This window comes from Halichoeres trimaculatus, unplaced genomic scaffold, assembly GCF_033239565.1.
Source record: "Halichoeres trimaculatus isolate MK-OKI-2021-1 unplaced genomic scaffold, fHalTri1.1 fHalTri1_scaffold_14, whole genome shotgun sequence".
In the NCBI taxonomy this organism is placed as follows: Eukaryota; Metazoa; Chordata; class Actinopteri; order Labriformes; family Labridae; genus Halichoeres; species Halichoeres trimaculatus.
In genome coordinates, this window is record NW_027437192.1 from 30,794,550 (window position 1) to 30,812,538 (window position 17,989).

General features: G+C 39.6%; 1 protein-coding gene across 1 annotated transcript; it reads left to right on the forward strand.

The window, feature by feature from the left end:
• Window positions 1–4,474: 4,474 nt before the first annotated feature.
• On the forward strand, window positions 4,475–17,342 carry tmem222b (transmembrane protein 222b). Its single transcript, XM_074687655.1, has 6 exons — window positions 4,475–4,616; window positions 7,311–7,395; window positions 10,436–10,467; window positions 10,548–10,644; window positions 10,730–10,860; window positions 13,281–17,342. The coding sequence occupies exons 1-6, from the start codon at window positions 4,498–4,500 to the stop codon at window positions 13,366–13,368; spliced, it is 552 nt and encodes a 183-aa protein (XP_074543756.1). The 5' UTR covers window positions 4,475–4,497; the 3' UTR covers window positions 13,369–17,342.
• The last annotated feature ends 647 nt before the right edge of the window (window positions 17,343–17,989 follow it).

Here is a 17,989-nt window from a genome sequence, read left to right on the forward strand (position 1 = left end):
TTTCCTTTGTTTCAGATCAGGTCTTAACTCTGCTTTTAAAACTAGAACTACTCAGAGAGCAAAGGTCATTCTGGAAAACCCTGTCCATCCTCCACACTCATATAGGAGAAGGTTCACTTTTATCAGCAAGGCCAAATCAAACAGATACCTTACATCATTCGTCCCTGTGGTCATTTGCTTCGTCAACAGGTTGTAGGTGAGCCAGATTGAAATGACGCACCAGTGATACGCACTGACTCTGGATTTATTTATTTAGCTGTATTGTGCTATACTTTTTAATGCTTTTCCTTGTGTTTGAGTTATATGAATGTATGTTTTTTTAACTCCTGTTGCAAATCAAACTGCCCTCAGGGGACATTAAAGATTTTCAATCAGTCAGCCAATCCTGTAGCTCCTCCAGTAGACATATCCTCTGTAAAAACATAATACAGTTAAATAAACACGACAGTCATGACTGTTTCTTTCATATTTCATTGATTGTCAATAATTGAAGATATTTATAAAACAATTACATATCTGTTAAGTAAAGTATTTTTCATAATTTGTAAGAAAACGGTGATTGTATATTTCAAAAACTTGACATGATAGAGAAAAACTGAGGATTCTGAACCCAAAATTAGTCATAAACGGCTGTCAGACCTAACTCAACAAAAACTGTGATCCCCAGTGTAATTGATAATAGTTCTAACCCCCAATTTCATTGTAATATCGAAAAAGCCTAACATTAACCAATCACAAAGCAGAGCATTTAGCACCATTTAGAGAGTAACAGACAGAAAGCTCTGACAGAAGAGTGACTGTATTGGTCTCTCCTCTGCAGCAGAAACACTCCTTCACTCCTCCACGACCTCCATACTGGACAGATGTAACATCATTACCTCTACTGACCTCTAAAAACCACAGTGTAGTATTATTTATCTGCTCCTGCTCCATTCAGCACTGGATCCACTTCAAGATTTTACTCATTACCTGCAAAACCTTCAATAACCTCATGCCTCAACGACCTTAAACGCCAGCTTCTATCTAACCACCTTCAGTCATCAGACGCCAACCTCTTGACCCTTGTCACCAAGACCAAGCATCATACATTTGTGGACAGAGATAGTTTTTCATCGCAGCCCTGATTCCCTGAACTTTCTACCCCCAAGCATCCGCATCTGTAAAAAGTCAACTAAACCCCTGCCCTTTTCAATAAGCTGACAAAAGCATCAGGACATCTGCCTTTCTCACATACATGAACTTTGATGACATCCCATTCTTAATCTGTAGGGTTTAACAATGAGTTGGCCCACCCTTTGCAGCTGCGGCAGCTCCGACTCTTCTGGGAAGGCTTTCCATAAAGTTAAGGAGTGTGTTTATGGGAACTTTTGATCAATCTTCCAGATGCTCATGTGTGAGGTCAGGCACTGATGAAGGACGAGAAGGCCTGTGTCCGCTTCAGTTCCTCCCAGAGGTTTTCTGTCAGGTTGAAGTTAGGACTCTGTGTAGGTCAGTCAACTTCCTCCACACCGAAGTGGCTCATCCATGTTTTTATGGACTTGCTTTGTACACTGGTGTGCAGTCATGTTGGAACAGGAAGGAGCATCCCCAATCTGTTCCCACAAAGCTGGTGGCATGAAATTGTTCAAAACATCTTGATTTGAAACATTAAGGGCTCTTTCACTGGAACTCAGGGGCCACGCCCAATCCCTGAAAACAACCCCACTCCATAATCCCACTCCACCAAACTCTGCACTTGGCACAGTGTAGTCAGGCACGTACTGATCTCCTGGCATCAACCAAACCCAGACTCATCCGTCTGATTGCCAGACAGAGAAGCGTGATTCATCACTCCAGAGAACAGGTCTCCACTGCTCCAGAGTCCAGGGGTGGCGTACTTCACACTACTGCAGCTGATGCTTTGTACTGCACTTGGTGATGTAAGGCTTGGATGCAGCTGCTCAACCAAGGAAACCCAATCCATTAAGTGCTCCACGCAACGTTCTTCAGCTTATTGAAGGCCACATGAAATGGTATATATGTATATATAGATATATATCCTTTTAATAACTTTCATCAAGAAGAAAAAATAAGAAAAGATAAAGGTTAATTAAAAAAAATACTTAGAAACTTTATTTAACTTTTTTCCCTCGGACCTTACACTTATAATGTTAACTTCATGCACTACTGAAGTGTTTATAAATTGTTATAGCATGGTTCAAATGCATTACTAGATTTTTTTTTAATAGTCTTCGATCCTTGCAAATACAGTTAGTTACCAGCCAGTCAGTTGTTTGCTCACCCAAACTCTCAAGTCCTTACACACACACACACACACACACACACGCACGCACGCACGCACGCACGCACACACACACACACACACACACACACACACACACACACACACACACACACACACACACACACACACACACGCGCGCGCATCTCACATCACATAAAGTTATTCCTTTGTTTCAAATCAGGTCTTGACTTTCTCTTTAAAACTAGAACAACATAAAGTTATTGCACTCCTCAAACTTTGGAATGAAGATGAAACACAAATTCATTTCTTAATAACTCTGGGTGTTCTGACAATGCTTAACATATTCATGGTCGAATTGAAGACCTCTACTTTAGGACTTTTATGGCCAACAGGTTTACATAGGTATCTCTAAAATTAACTCACCTCACATTTACTTCAGAAAAAGTAATTCATTTAATCAGATCAGCTTCAGGTGTGTTTTCGCTGTGAGGCTGAGGGTTGAAAGGACTAAAGGCTCGTAGGGACAAAGTTTGAGATTGATCTATTTCCCCTGCTGGAGAGAATGTATCCCGGAAGCTACAGCTGCTGCCCAGACAGGAAATTTTATCAAGTAGGATAAATTGATGGTAAGAGGTTCCGGTTATACCTTTCAAAATACAACGTGCTCAAAGAACGTGTAACAGCCATAACTCTATGGCTTTTACAGTAATAAATGAATAAATAAGTAAGTGATTAATAAAAACGTTATTAACTGCATTCAAAAGGGTTTATCTAAAAAAAAAAAAAAAAAAAAAGCTTTTTTGAATTCAACACAAATAGTTTTTCATTGTAAAGAGCGGTCAGGTAGTAATGGCACTTCTTTTAAAACTATTTGACACATTTAGATGAAGATCAAGTTTGATTTCAGCTCCTTATGGGCAGCTTTAGCTTAAAAAAGAGAATTCATTTTGGATCAAGGAATATAAGCACAGAGGTGTTTTGTTTGTTGTTGTTTTTTCATGGAGTGCAAACACATTACACTTTAAGGCTGGGGTTCTTTATCTAAATGTGATGAATGAAGTCATTCATAAATAATGAATGAAAATATATCAAGTATCTTGATATATGGTTTATTGTTGTGACTCAAAAGCAGAATATTGTGACTGGTAACTGCTAAAGCACAAAATAAACTCACAGTTACCAGGGCAGAAACAAAGTGGCATGCACAAACTTTTTGAAGGGCAAGGGCGAGGAGAAAAGAAAAAGGGCACATACAGTTTTTGCTCCCATGATGGCAATTAATAGAATAGAATAGAATAGAATAGAATAGAATAGAATAGAATAGAATAGAATAGAATAGATGGAACTTTATTAGTCATTGCAACAAGTGCAACAAAATTGTGTTTAAATTGTATTGTGTTTTGCTGATTTGTGTCTCTGTAAAGCATTTTAAACTGCCTCGCTGAAATGTAAAGTATTAATAAATTTGCCTTGCCTTGCCTTTTAGCCAGCTGGTTAAGTGTGTTTTTCCACCCAACAGAGCATTTTAGTGTGTTTTGGCTCCAAAGAGGGCACTTTAACATGTGTCATGTACATTAGTAAGTTGTGCTAGCAATGGCAGTATGACATAAGGCTTAGCCCAGCGGTTCCCAAACCTTTCAGCTCATAAACCCTGAATGAGTGGTGCTGATGACTGTTGACTTTCTGCCATGGGAATACACCAATAGACCTATTAACTTCATATAGCTTATATATAGATAAAATAAAAATACTTATTCAGTTAAGTGTATTAGCCACTGGTTTAGTTGGGGAAAAAAATCTGTTTGCATGGTTTTATAGAAAATTTAACCTTGTTTTTCTACTTCTATATTTGCAATGATGGATGATACATGAAACTGTGAATAGTTTTTGATTTTGCCCTACTTTGGGGACCCCTGATCCTGCTTATCACAGTTACCAGCTATTTTTACCAATATCAGACCTTATCTTCTTTATCATATTGCCAGAAGAAGAAAAAAATCATTACTCACGTGAAAAACTATTATTATTATTATTATTATTATTATTATTATTATTATTATTATTATTATTATTATTATTAATAAAAAAGAAGAAGTAGAACAATCCTCTGTTATGGGAGAGGCCGCTTCGTATTCCCCAACATGTGGACTTTTATTTTGAAGCTCCCGTCGCTGTGTTCCGCCCGCGTGCTGCTCTAACTCTCCGCAGCTCGGACTGGGACACATGAAGTTCATTCTGCACAGCTGTTGGTGATGGCGGATGTTGTTGATAAAGACACCATGAAGAATTACCACATAGCGTCTGAGAAAATTAACACAGAGACCAGTCGGTACCCGTACTGTATTGTGTGGACACCTATCCCCGTGCTATCGTGAGTGATCACCTTTAACTGTGCGCGTGGCTTCTGAGCACAGAGCTCGAGACGAAGTGACAGCTTCATTAGCTTAGCTTCACTCGGCTAGCACACAACCAAAAACATCCTGTTGATGATTTTCTGACCTGTTGTCTCAGAGTGGGCTCCGTGTTCGGCGGAGTCTCTGATATTTATCAGGACGTGACGAGGATTTACATATATTACCCTAAATATTCAGTCCATTCCAGGGAAAGTACAGCTGAACTACTTTATTTAATGCTTATTAAGTATTTGGTATGTCAACACGACCTCACAGGGAAACCCATTTTTAAACAATATATTTCAAAATTTTGTAATGTTTCTTTTAGTGGCCAACAGGAAATTATGACATAATGATTCATCTTTATCGAGTTGTTCCCCTTTCTGCTCCAAACTAACAAAAGCACACAATTGAGCAACTGAAGGGACATGGTGTAGATTTAAATAAGTGAACCAAACCACTGTTGACTTTTCAGGCAGTTTTCTGTCACTTTAAGCTGTTCATGCAAAGTTAAGATGCACTGTACGTTGTCAAGAAAAACCTCAACACGTTTCTTCGGAAAATGTTAACTCAATAAAATGGTTATGCTCACTTGAAGTATACAGAAGTCAAAAGCAGACATGCCTGTATTTCTCTCTGTTAACCTCATTTTCTCAAAAATTCTCTCACTTGGCTTGAGACTTCAACATAATAATCTCAGGATATCTATCCATCCATCTATATCTCCAATAGCTGGTTAATTTTTTTTTTTTACTTTGATCTTGAACAGAGCTCTTGAAATTCACTGCAAAAACTGAAATTTAACCAACTGTTTTTGTATTTTCAAGGTAATAAAATGTCTTATTGGACTCAATATGTGTCACATTTACCTGACAAGTCCAAAAAAAATCTGATTTCCACATATTTAAAGACAAAAATGACACATGAATTGCGTAAAAAAATCTTTGCAGGTTAAAAGAAACTTGTTTAGTTACTTGTACAAAGACTAGTGCTGTAAAATAATTACCATTTTTAATAGGATAAATTACCGGGTTGATGTGGATTAATTTTTAAATATCTTTCATTCTCAAGCTGAATTAATCATGTTTTAGTTTGCATGAGCAAACAGACTCAAGAAAGAAGGAGAAATTTTTTGCACTTCAAGTATATATGATACTCCCTTAACACTTCATGTTAGCAAAAAACTCTGTGCTTCTTGATGGAGCCTTGTACAGTGTGCCTTTAGAGGCATCTTGCTAAACCTTTGTGAAGCCTGTGTCCTCAAAGATATTAATGGGTCTGGAGTTTGTTGCAGTCCACTTGGCAATTGTGTCAATTGGTCTGAGGTAGACTTACTGAGGCCCCAACATCCCTTGAGAGTGGTTTGTTTGTAGCTGGTGGACGCGTTAGCCAAGTAGCTTGCATAATACTTCATGTTAGTCAACTGTTCTGTCTTGGGGTTTTTGTTGTTGTTTTTTTGTTCTCAAATCCCCTTGGACAAACCGCCCACAATGCATTGCCAGAGACATTTCAGGGATTTTGAGTCATTCTTTAGTTAATTGTGTTAAATCCTTTAATCAGATTAATGATGATGATGGATTGATTTGCATTAACGCGTTAATTTTCACAGCCATAATTAAGACCTTTCTACTTTAAGATACATTTTTCTGGGCTTGTCAGGTGAATGAATGAAAATGAAATGAAAAATACTTTATTTATCCCAAAGGGAAATTCAGGAATGTGGCTCATATCAAATCTAATAAGACAATTCAAGCTGTATAAAACACATTAACACTTGCTTAGATACTTTGCAATGAGGAAGTGTTATTGTCACTTAAAATGCCTGCTTGTTGCAGATCACACTTTCTAAACACTGCAGCTGGATTTCCACCCCACAAAAACTGGAATAGTTCCTGGTACTACTTAAGGAACTGAAATGATTTTCCAGCTCACTCAGACCTGTTTGCATAAAAACCCGTGGTGATTCAGCTTTATAACACTTCTAAAGGAAGCAGTGACTAGGGATGGGTACCGAATTAGGTACTTTCACAGGTACCAACCGAATTCTGTCAGAAGTACCGATTCACGTACAATCAAACGGTAGACAGTGAGGGAGTGGAAGAGTAGGCAATTTTCCATGCTAGGCTCAAACACAGAATTACAAGGTCATATATTAAAGAATAAATATGTTTAACTGAAAAAATTTAAGAATTTATTATTAATCAAATTTATATTGCCACATAAACATACAAAAGTACTGAAAATTGGTACAGTTGAGTACCCATACCGATAACCATGTACCGAGCATCTGCACCGTTTTGTCACAAATGTGAAAGGTGCCCATCCCAAGGAGTGATGACGTTTCTTCTTATCGTTCAGATTAGTTTGTACTTCAGTGTTACTTAGTTTCCACATCATTACGTCATCTGATATTTTGTAGAGACCTTTGATACCAACCGAGTCATGCTCCCCAGCCCTAGACATTGGGGGATTTTGCTTGTTTTTAGCTCTATATTGTTCCTCTGATACCTCTGGAGTAGCTTCACATGATTTCAGAAAAACACTCTGATCCTAAAGTTATAACAGGTATTGAATGTGTGATTTATGTGCACAGATATCTGCTTATGTGTTCATCTTCAGAAATAGCACTTTCATGCAGTAATGCTAACTTTGCATGTTTTCTCTCTGTCCAGATGGCTGTTTCCGTTCATTGGCCACATGGGAATCTGTACGTCCACCGGTGTCATCCGGGACTTTGCTGGACCTTACTTTGTCTCAGTGAGTAATGACTGTGTAATGTTTGCATGAGCCCATTTTAAGATAAGAAGGAGGCAAAGTGAAATTCAGAACATAAACTCAGTAGTTAGACGACAGATTCACTCTGCCTTAGTTTGAAAGTACAGCCAAGAAAGCAGGTGCAGGAGGGAGAGGGTTTGACCTGCAGTATGGATTCAGCCTACGAGGTGGGAAACCAGGAAGGCCCCATTCTTGTGTTTTGTCCACAGAATGTTTGTCTGGCTGTCTCTAAGAGCCTGTCTTCACGACAAGGTTTCACCCCAAAAACGCACTAATAGAGAGAGAAAAAAACATTGTCATATAAACAGCTCCTAAGACCAGCATCACCATTATATGTGGTGGGACTCCCAACAAGAGCTGAAAATAACTGAACTCAGTGTAGCTCAAAGTATCTTACCTTATTCCATGTTCAATTGTTAATTGTTTTTTTTCTTGTTTTGTTGGTTTTTTTTGTTTTGTTTTGGCAAAATCACGATCACACTATGATTACAACTTTTTATTTGGATTATTCAGACTATTTTGCAAGTTATATTCCAGTAAAACAAACCAGTTTACCTATTTTAAACCATAGCTGTAAATGGATAGAAATGATAAAATATCAATCCAAGACAGGGTACTGTGCCAACACTGTTTAAATTCAAGAAAGAAATTTAGCAAACTTGTGCCAAGTACAATTAAAGTCAAACAAATATGTTGTCATGCATAAGTTTAAGTTCTTTTAACTTTTGCGTTATTCAAGACTGAAAAACAACTTAAACACAACAACAACATTAAAGTAAGGTGCATACTTGCTACATAACAGCTAGTTTATTGAGGCAGCATATCAGTATGATGTATTTAGCTTTCAATTCCACCTTGTCACGGCCTTTGACTGTATATCGAGTGGATAGTGTGGCTCCACCTTTTTTACTGTTGAACAGTTTTGAAGGTAAAATACTCTGTCACAGGCAAGGTTATAATAGTTAACTAAAACGGAACTAAAAACGAAACCAAAATTATAAACAAAATGTCCTTAGTTATAGTTTTTGACAATATTAATAACCTTTAGGATTTAAATTAATCAGACAAATTTTCCCAACCAATTTTACGACAGTTTTTGGCAGTTGTCAGTGACGTACAGCACCATTACAGTGAAGTACTGGGATGTGCTTGTTTACTGCACTGACTGGCTGTGTGCTGTGTGGCAAAGAAACGTAGTGGAGCAATGAATCAGAGCATCTGTAATAGTTTAATTGCGTGTGAGTCTGACTTTAATTGTATTTGAGTCTGCCTTTATTGTTACAGAGTCCAAGTTTCTATTATTAAAGCTCATATTATATTGTTTTATATAATTTATGTTTATATTATTTTTATTTAATCTATGTTAACATTATTTTTATATAATTTATGTTCATATTTTTTTAAATATTTAGTTTATATTATTTTCTTGTGTTGAAGGCAGCAGCCAACAGTTCAGAATCAGCACTGACTGAGCAGTGAGCACTAAGTTGGACTTAAAAATAAACTGTATTGCAAAATATTTACTCTGACCTTTTTGAATCCGGCACCTGGTTAATAAGGTATGAAAAACTGAAACTAAACTGAAACTAAGCCTTGCTGGAAAAATCAAAGAGTAATAAAAACTAGAATGACTGCTCTAAAACTAATTAAAACTAAACTGTTATGGGAAAAAAAGTGTCAAAACTAACTAAAACTAAACTATAATGACAAATCCAAAATTATTATAACCTTGGTCACAGGCGCCATCATTGGCATCATTGTCTGTGCAGTAGAGACTATGAAGACTAAAAGAAACTGAGTGGAGCTGTGTGACAAAAAAATAACATTTTTTTTCTTTCGAGAGTCTAGTCTCTTCTTGACTCTCCTTCCCAATGTATGTTACTATTCCCGAAAAAAGTACATAAGAATGGCAGCTTTCAATCATTGTTAAATGTGACGCAAAGCCTTGTTTTTAAATCTGGAAGAACTTATGCAAATGAAACTTTTTCAGAAAAAAGAGGACTGAAACACAACACAGCTTCATATCTCCACAGCGCATGGATGTGAGAAACATTTATACTAGGTGCTTTATTTCAAAGTTTAACCACAGCCCATCTGGAGTGACTGGAGTGACAGAGTTTTTGACCTACACTGCAGCCAGCCACCAGGGGGAGCAGTTTTTGTAGTGACCTCACTTCAAGCTGAGCAAAATGACGTTGCCTTCATCAGCAGCCATTTTTTTTGCTCACATCATAGGAATCAAAAGGGGAGGGGCATAAACAAACCAAGACACTGCCCACATCTCACTCTGATTGGTTTATTGGTGAGTCTGTAGTGATGACATGAAACAGACTAGCATGTGGTGGGACTTGGTAGAAAAAAATAGTGTTTATCTTCTTTGGTAGCTGTTTTGCTGGTTGGTCTTCACATGTCTTACTGCCCTCTACTGGTCTGGTGGTGTTTTGCAGATAATTTTTTTTTTTTTTTAAGATGTCTCTGGCCTGTTTTGCAGACTCTTCATGGAGCTTTGAGGTTTGGTGGAAATGTAAACCATTAGTTCTTGGAGCTAGAATTAAAGTAGTCCAGAGCTTGTGACTTTTAAAGAACAGGGGGATTCAGTGGTCCAAAAAGAAACACCAAGTTGCTCCTTTTCTTTGTTGTCCAGTGCAAAGTTGCAAAACAGGGTCCTTTCCTTTCAATGCCAAACTATTTAACAGTTCCTTGATTTAGATTGTTAAAGCTGTTAATGTGAAACAAGCTGTTAATGAAAGTTCACACACTTTTCAAGGAGAAAGAGAACTCACATTGTTTTCCAGCTTTCTCTCTTTGGATGAAACCCAAACCCAAACCAGATATTGCTGCCAGGTGTGAGCGGCTTCACTGGATCCATTTAATTGTTGCACAGAAAAACAAACAGTTGATAAATATATACAAACAGGATGTGATCATTCTCTAAATTCCAGATGACCCTCCAATTTCCAAAACACCCCAAAGTGAACATGTGACTTTTCACCACATGAGTAACGTTTACATTCTTTTGCAGGAAGACAACATGGCTTTTGGAAGACCAACAAAGTAAGTGCACTGCAAATATTAAATGTTGTAACACACAGCCACAGAGATGTGTCTTACTCCGCTGTCCTCTGTGTCTGTAGGTACTGGATGCTGGATGTTAGCAAAGTTTATGCTAGCGGCTCTAATGCCTGGGACACAGCAGTCCACGATGCATCAGAGGAGTATAAGCACAGGATGGTAAATGACAAAACTGGTTCACATGTTTCTAAATCTGTTTTTGTACAAGTTGAAAACTTCATGATTTTTCTCACTCTCTTTAAAGCACAACCTCTGCTGTGACAACTGTCACTCACACGTGGCCATGGCGCTAAACCTGATGCGATATGAAAACAGCACCTCGTGGAACATGGTCAACCTCTGTCTTCTAGCCCTGATCCATGGGAAACATGTCAGGTAAGATGGCGTACCGGATCAGGCTCTACGGGGGAACTAGAGAGTGTTTCAATCATTTAACTACAGCAAAGATAGCAGGCTTCAGCTGATCTTATTCCAATGAACAGGTGTTTCACCTGCACATACCACCCAAAACAAGCAGGACCAGAACATGTCTGCCTAACAGACTTGGTAGAGCATCACCAGGACCTGCTTGTGTCTCTGTTTAGACTCTGAAATCCACCAGGCTCTGACCTACAATCTGCTGCTGCTCTTTTTAAAGTCACCATAAGAAGCAGGACTGCAGCTCCTTTTAGAGGTTTCCCAGGGGGGTTCCCCGAGACTTGGGCTTGATTTAACTGGATGTTTGACTTTAAACTTAAAGAGAAAGTTCTCAAAATTGATAATATATAAGTGCTTTCCTCATGAAGCTCCTTTAATTCTCCTCACATCCTGGCTCTTAAAGAGGGGGTATTCTGCTTCATGTTAGTCTTTTTACTGTCCCCCTGGTGCTCCCGCTGCAGCTTTACATGATTTACAGCTTAAAACAATCCCTTATTTCAACCTCTGTCTGAAACACTTTGTTTTGGCTCCCTGCTCCACAAACCCCCTTTCTCCTGATTGGTCAGCCCTCTGGAGACCTGTCAGAGGCAAAGCGATGGGCAGACCGACACAAGAAACTTCACTTGTAAAGCTTTTCTTGCCTCAATGGCAGATTTTTTCACTCTGCCTAAATGAAAAAAGATGTTTATTTTTAATCAACATTAATTGCTAAATGGGAGGTGCTGTTAAAGGAACAATACTGCTTTTTGAGCAGCCAGTGTTTGCAAGGCTCAACAACTAAAGTCAAGGTTTTGAGGACTTTTTATAAAATTCAGTGTATATTTGATCAAATGAATTGTGCTGTAGGGGTGAGTATTGTCAAAAACGTAACGATATGATATGCGTCACGATACTTGGGTCATTGCGGTTGCAATCTCTCTTGATGCTGAAAAAGCATTCGACCGAGTAGAGTGGTTGTACCTGTTTCACATATTGTCTAAGTAGAATTTCGGACCAACTTGTATAAAATGGATTAAGGCCCTCTATCATAATTCAGTCGCTTGTGTCAAAACCAATGGATTAATATCTCCAACTTTTCAGTTTTTTAGATCTACTAGACAAGGTTGCCCAGCCTCTCCAGCCATCTTTACTTTAGCACCTGAGCCCCTTGCCTGTGCTATTAGGAAAAATCAGAGTAAAATGGGTATTACGCTGTTTAATCATGAATTTAAAATCAATCTTTACGCAGACGACATTTTATTGACATTGTCTAGACCTGCACACTCTGTACCTCATCTCCTTAAAACTGTCAGTGACTTTGGCAGCCTATCTGGATACAAGATTAACTGGTCTAAGAGCGAAGCCATACCCTTGAATCATCTCACACGCTCTGAACAGCTGAGCTTTACTCCCATTGTATGGAAGTTAAAAGGTATGCAATATCTTGGTATTAACATCGTATCTCCAATTGACAGAGTTTTTCAGTTGAATGGACCAAAATGAATAAAAACTGTATGGGATGATTTGAATAGATGGACAAACTTACCATTATCATTGTGGGGGAGGGCGGAGGTACTTAAAATGAATGTGCTCCCAAGATTAGCTTTTCTTTTTTCTGCTATCCCCTTAGAATTCCCTCAGAAATGGTTCAGAGAGATTAATACATTATTTTCTTTGTTCTTATGGAAAGATAAAAAAAACAAGATTTGGCCTAAAAAGGTTGTTTGTTCCTAGGAGGAAGGGTGGACTAAGGGTACCAGATGTGTACTCATATTATTTAGCATATAATGGTGTTTACCCGATATCCTGGGCATACGATACTTGGGTCATGATACAATAATATCACAATATCACAATATTGTTACATATTTTGATATTCTACACAGTAAACTATTTGATTGAAATCAACTTTTCTATTTTCTTGTGTTTGAAATAAGGAAAATTCAGTGCAGTGTTTCAAACAAACACATAACTTGAAAACAAAGTTTCTCACGTAAAGTACAGTTACATTAAACTAATGTTACAGAAAAATTATTGGGTGATCAAACGTGATCAGTTGGTAAAATTGACAAATGTCACTTGGTGTAACCAATGTTACAAGTTGGTAAGAAATAAGAAGACGTATTCTTCTGCCAACTCACCTAAAATATGAATTAAATCTGAAAATATGACAAGTCTGTAACCACGCTTTAAAGAAAAACAGCCTGAGCATAAAGATTCCTGCAGAAGTCCTGTCTTTACAACTTCCCATTGGTTAATGGAGACTACAAATAAACCCTGTTCCTGTGTGTGTGTGTGTGTAGACTAGACAAAGTCATTTTGTTAACTTGCCCGTGTGCCATCATCCTCCCACTTCTGCCAACACCTTAGTTTCATCCTGCTCTCCTGCTTTCCTCCAGCTGTGCCGGCTTCCTGAAGACCTGGCTGCCCTTCCTCATGCTGCTGGGCGTCATCCTCACTGTGGCCCTGGCCCTCAACCTGCGATGACCTGGGAGGCAGGTGTAGGACAAAGTGGAGCCCCCTTCAGGTTGGACGAGAGGTTGACCAGTCAGACGGTGATGAGTGAGCGTAACAGAGGAGATGAAGACTATCCGCCCCCCCAGGAGGAGATGGTTACACAGGAATGTCCAACATGTACACAAACAGGTTGAGTTTGTGGGAAGCAGACGGCCTATTACTGGCATTTCTCTGCTGGTGCAGCTGGAGGGCCCCGGCCACGGGAATTGATTAAATTCAGCCGTTTAATTTGAACACAGCACCACCGCCTCAAATATCACGACTACACCAACGCTCCTCATGGATTTCTGAAAGCATAACAGCGGGCTGATCAGCACCTCAAAGTGTACGAGCTGAATTCACAGTGGGATGGAGATGAAGATAGATGTTCTGAATAATCTAAGGGAGGGGGGGACACATTCATGCCTTGCATTCACGTTTTGATGACTTTGTAATGGATTTGGAGAATAATCCCACTGTTCTGTGCTCCCCGGTTGCCATTTTTATATCACGGAGCACAAACATGCTTCATCGATTAGATGCCTTTCTAGAAAGTTAATGCATCTCATGCTTGATCAATAATGTAGCTCTTCTACAGCAGTGCAACTTAAACCTAAATATACCAGAGCAATTTGTATTTTTGTGCATTTTCTTACTCGTATTCAGACTCTGTAGAGGATCAGAAAAACTCCATCTTCAGAGAAAGGAGATATTTTCTCAGAACTGTCTTTTACATGCATTACACAGATCACCTCATGGTTCTACTTCAGTAGGTTTACAATAAGTGTTTCATGCCTTTAACTACAGAACATCAGTTCAATGATTGTAGCAACCTCAATGAATGTGGCTGTGGGAGACCACAGCAGAACAGCAGGGCTGTAACTCTTTGGGTTTTTTGTCATTTGAATCAAATTTGTAACTTTATTTCTTTCAGCTCAGCACGGCACCAAAGTCCAAACACATGAGGCTCATGTTCCACCTGTGAGGCACTTTATCTCTTCTGCTGTTGGCTGGATGTGAACATCTTTCAGTGACACTTTTATGTTCAACCCCCCCTGATTTTTTTTTAATACTGTATTGTTGCACTGGATTGTCATTGGAAGGAATTTAAGCCTTGTTTCCACCAAGTGGTCCAGTACGGATCAGTACAGTTTGGTGTGGGTCGGTTTGGTAAACACTGATCCAGTTTATGTTTCTGTAGCAAACTGTGCCCCCTTGTGGTAGATGGTGTGTAAGCCGGATGATGATAGCTGTGTCAGTTACGCCATCGTGTGATGGCATAGCAGAGCCGCACAGTTTACCCCGCTAATAAATCCAACGAAGAAGAAAAACACGACAGGGTAAACAAAAAGCAACGATAGAAGACATGCAGCATTTCATCTCCTTTGTAGTTGCCATGTGGCTCTTTGTTACAAAGAACAATCAAGGCACCGTTAACATGACAGTAGCCACGTTTACATAGACCCAAATATACCGCTTGCATTTGGTTTATTTGCTCAAACGGAAAGAATTTAACCTTTGTATACACCTCATTCTGAAAGAAAAGAGCCAATCCAAATGGACATTTAATCGGTTTCACAGGGGTGGAATATTCCATTCCCCAAACTGATTGAGGTATCATGTATCCACTCAAACGGAAAGTTGTCAGGGTGCGTTCTTTCAGCACATGCTCAGAAATGACGTAAGACGCAACTAGAGACGTTCCTCAACTTTAAAAAGCCGTCAGCACTGGACTGCTGCGGAAAGTTTGTTTTTGAACCAAACTTTGAAAGAAATGAACATAATTTCAAGACTGGACGGTGGACAAACTCGCAATACGGAGTATTGCAACACCATGATAAACAAACTGTCGTCCTCCAGCTTTGATAAATCTCGTGATGTTTATGTTTTTCTGCGCATGCCCCATTGACTATTCTGTTTGATTACAGCGGCGCATGTAGACCAGAGATTGGAATATTCCTTTCCATGTATACTATTGTTTTCAGAAAAGTCATTCAGACAGATTCCATTCGGGAAGACGAAAAACTCCTTATGTAACCGTGGCTACTGTTTCACCCAAAAACGCAAAAAATGAAGGGGAAAAACATCAACTTGATACATCTACTTAGAAAGCTGTAGTATGCATGCCAGGCCTGTAGGTGGTGATATACCATCACACCCCTCCACAGACCAGAAGAAGTCAAGCCGGCTGCTAGTGAACAAAACGGGAGAAGTGCAGAAGAGATGCAACAGATGCACATTTTGTTGAAAGACAGTCAGCAGATTCAGTAGCAGAAACACAACAGGGTTGTCAGCAATTGATGTCAGCGTTTCCACTGAAAACTCCAGTTTGCTGTTTACACAGTAACGGTGTCGGCAGCGTTTCAGAAAAAAATTCCACTCTGGAGGCCATTTTCAAAAGTTTCTATGTTTTAGGTTGACTAAACCACTGTTTCCTTGTAAATGAGAGAAATGGCCGTCAGGCTTTGATTCAGAGAAAACTGTGTGCCACAAGGAGAAATGCAGCAACCGTTGTATCTCAGGAGGTGACGATTCTTTCCACCCATCAACTGACTGCAGTGTTTCTAGCTCCACCTTCTGGGGTCGGATTGGTATATCTGGCACCCCAAGGGTTCCAAAAATGTAGGATGGTAGGGGTCAGCAATTTGGGAATCTGACCGGGTTTTAGTCAAAATGCGAACCAAACTCATCCGCTTGGTGGAAACTGGGCGTAGCTGAAGAAGCTGGACTTAAGCAGACCAAATATCCCTTGTACTTCTCTTTTTCAGTTTGTCTTAGTTTTAAAGCAGCAGCCTGAAGTCAAGCTCCTTTGGTTTCTGTCTTTGTGCCAAATGCAGAAGAGTAGGAGGCCAACTCAAACTGTGTCCTTAGATATCTGAGTTTTTCTTCTAACAGGTGAAACAGCTGGTGGTGTCAGTTATGAACCCTTGTCTGGCCTAAACAGAAGAGAAGCTGAAGAAGTAGTTTTAAGTGAACAGAGAAGCAGGAGTCAGTGCCTAAAACCACCTGTCCTAAAGATCCCTCACTGTTATATTTTCCAGCTTGTGTTGATTTTTTGAGAAACCCTTTCCTCCACATGATGGCTGGCTCTCAGAATGCGTTACCATGGCTGTCATGAGTAGATTCAAATCCCCTTTTTGTTTGCAATCAAATAGAAAAAAGTGTTGAGCCCCCTCTTTGTCCGCGTCGCTGCCAGAAGCAGCAGGTAGCCAGGATCCTCAGGTTTTTCACGCTCACAGACCCCTGCTGAAAATCCCCAGCTTTGCCCCTGAGCCTGAGCAGCGTCATTCCTGCTGGTTTCCACCTCTGCAGAGCGGATCCAGAGGTCGTTGTGGAACGTTAGCTCTGAGAGACGGCAGTAGGTGTCACTGAAGCGTGAGCTCACGATCACTTCAACTTTGTTTTAAGGGTTAAACTGTGCCAGTCTTCTGGACTCTGCTCTCCTCATTGATCTTCTGTTGAAAGCAGACACTCTGTGGCCTCTTGTGTGTATCTCACCCATGCTGCCTGTAAATATTTGAACACACATTACGATGTACTCCAGGTGCTTTTTATATACGTTGCAAACTTGATTCTTCCTTTGAATTATTCACTGAATCATTTCTGTTCTCGGTTCTCTGTGTGTGATTCCTGCTCTGCAGCCAAGCAGAACTGTGCCTGAAGAAGTGTGTGATGGTGTGTATGTGCGTGTGTGTTTGTCTGTGTGCTAGTCATGCACGCAGCAAGCGAGGGGAGGAAGAGCATGTGATCGCATGCCAGCTAGTATGTACTGCATGCAAGCAAGAGTAAGAGGGTCACAGAGAGGGGTTTGATTCATACTGTGGCTTCGTTATTAATAATCAGCTGCGTTTTCCTGCAGCCAACTGCCTACTGATTCATTTCAACATGTATAACTGCTTATCTTTCTCTTAACCTCTTTTACGGTGTATGTGATTTCTGGTAAACTTGAGAGAATAAATAATAAATTAGACAACAATAAGCCTCATGATGTTGATTTAATTGCCCCTGCTGTGCTGTGCTGTGTGTCGAGTAGTGCTGCGGTCATTTTCTATTCCTGTTTGTCCACATCAACTGAGTGTGCTTCACTCTGCAGACTCATTGGTAAAGTTTGGCAATGAAAGCAACATTTACTTAAAGGGCCTATGAGTAGCTTCTAAGGCCTTGTCCAAATGGTGCCTGGCGATTTCAGAAACAAATATTCCTCCTTATCTGTTTTTAAAAATGCTTTCATCCACAAGCAGTGGGCAAATCCACAGATAAGTGTGACTTAAAGAATGATAAACCTATATTTGACTGTTTTTTTAGACATAAAGCCTGTGCCAGCCAATCAGAATGAGCCCGTGTCATTCAGCTGTGACGTTTGAGAACCAGAAACTCAGTTTTTCCGGCGTCCACAAAATCCATGAAACTGGAGTTTCCCAAAATCTTCACTTTGGCTGAAGTTTTCAGAAAAAAATGTTTTTAGTGACGTGAAACTATGTTTTTTGTGTGGATGACAGGCATAAACACATAAAAATATATGATATCCCAGATACTGGGCTACATGTGGATATGGCCCAAGGCCCTGTTTACACGACAACGTCTCATCTGAAAATGCTCAAACGCAGTGAAA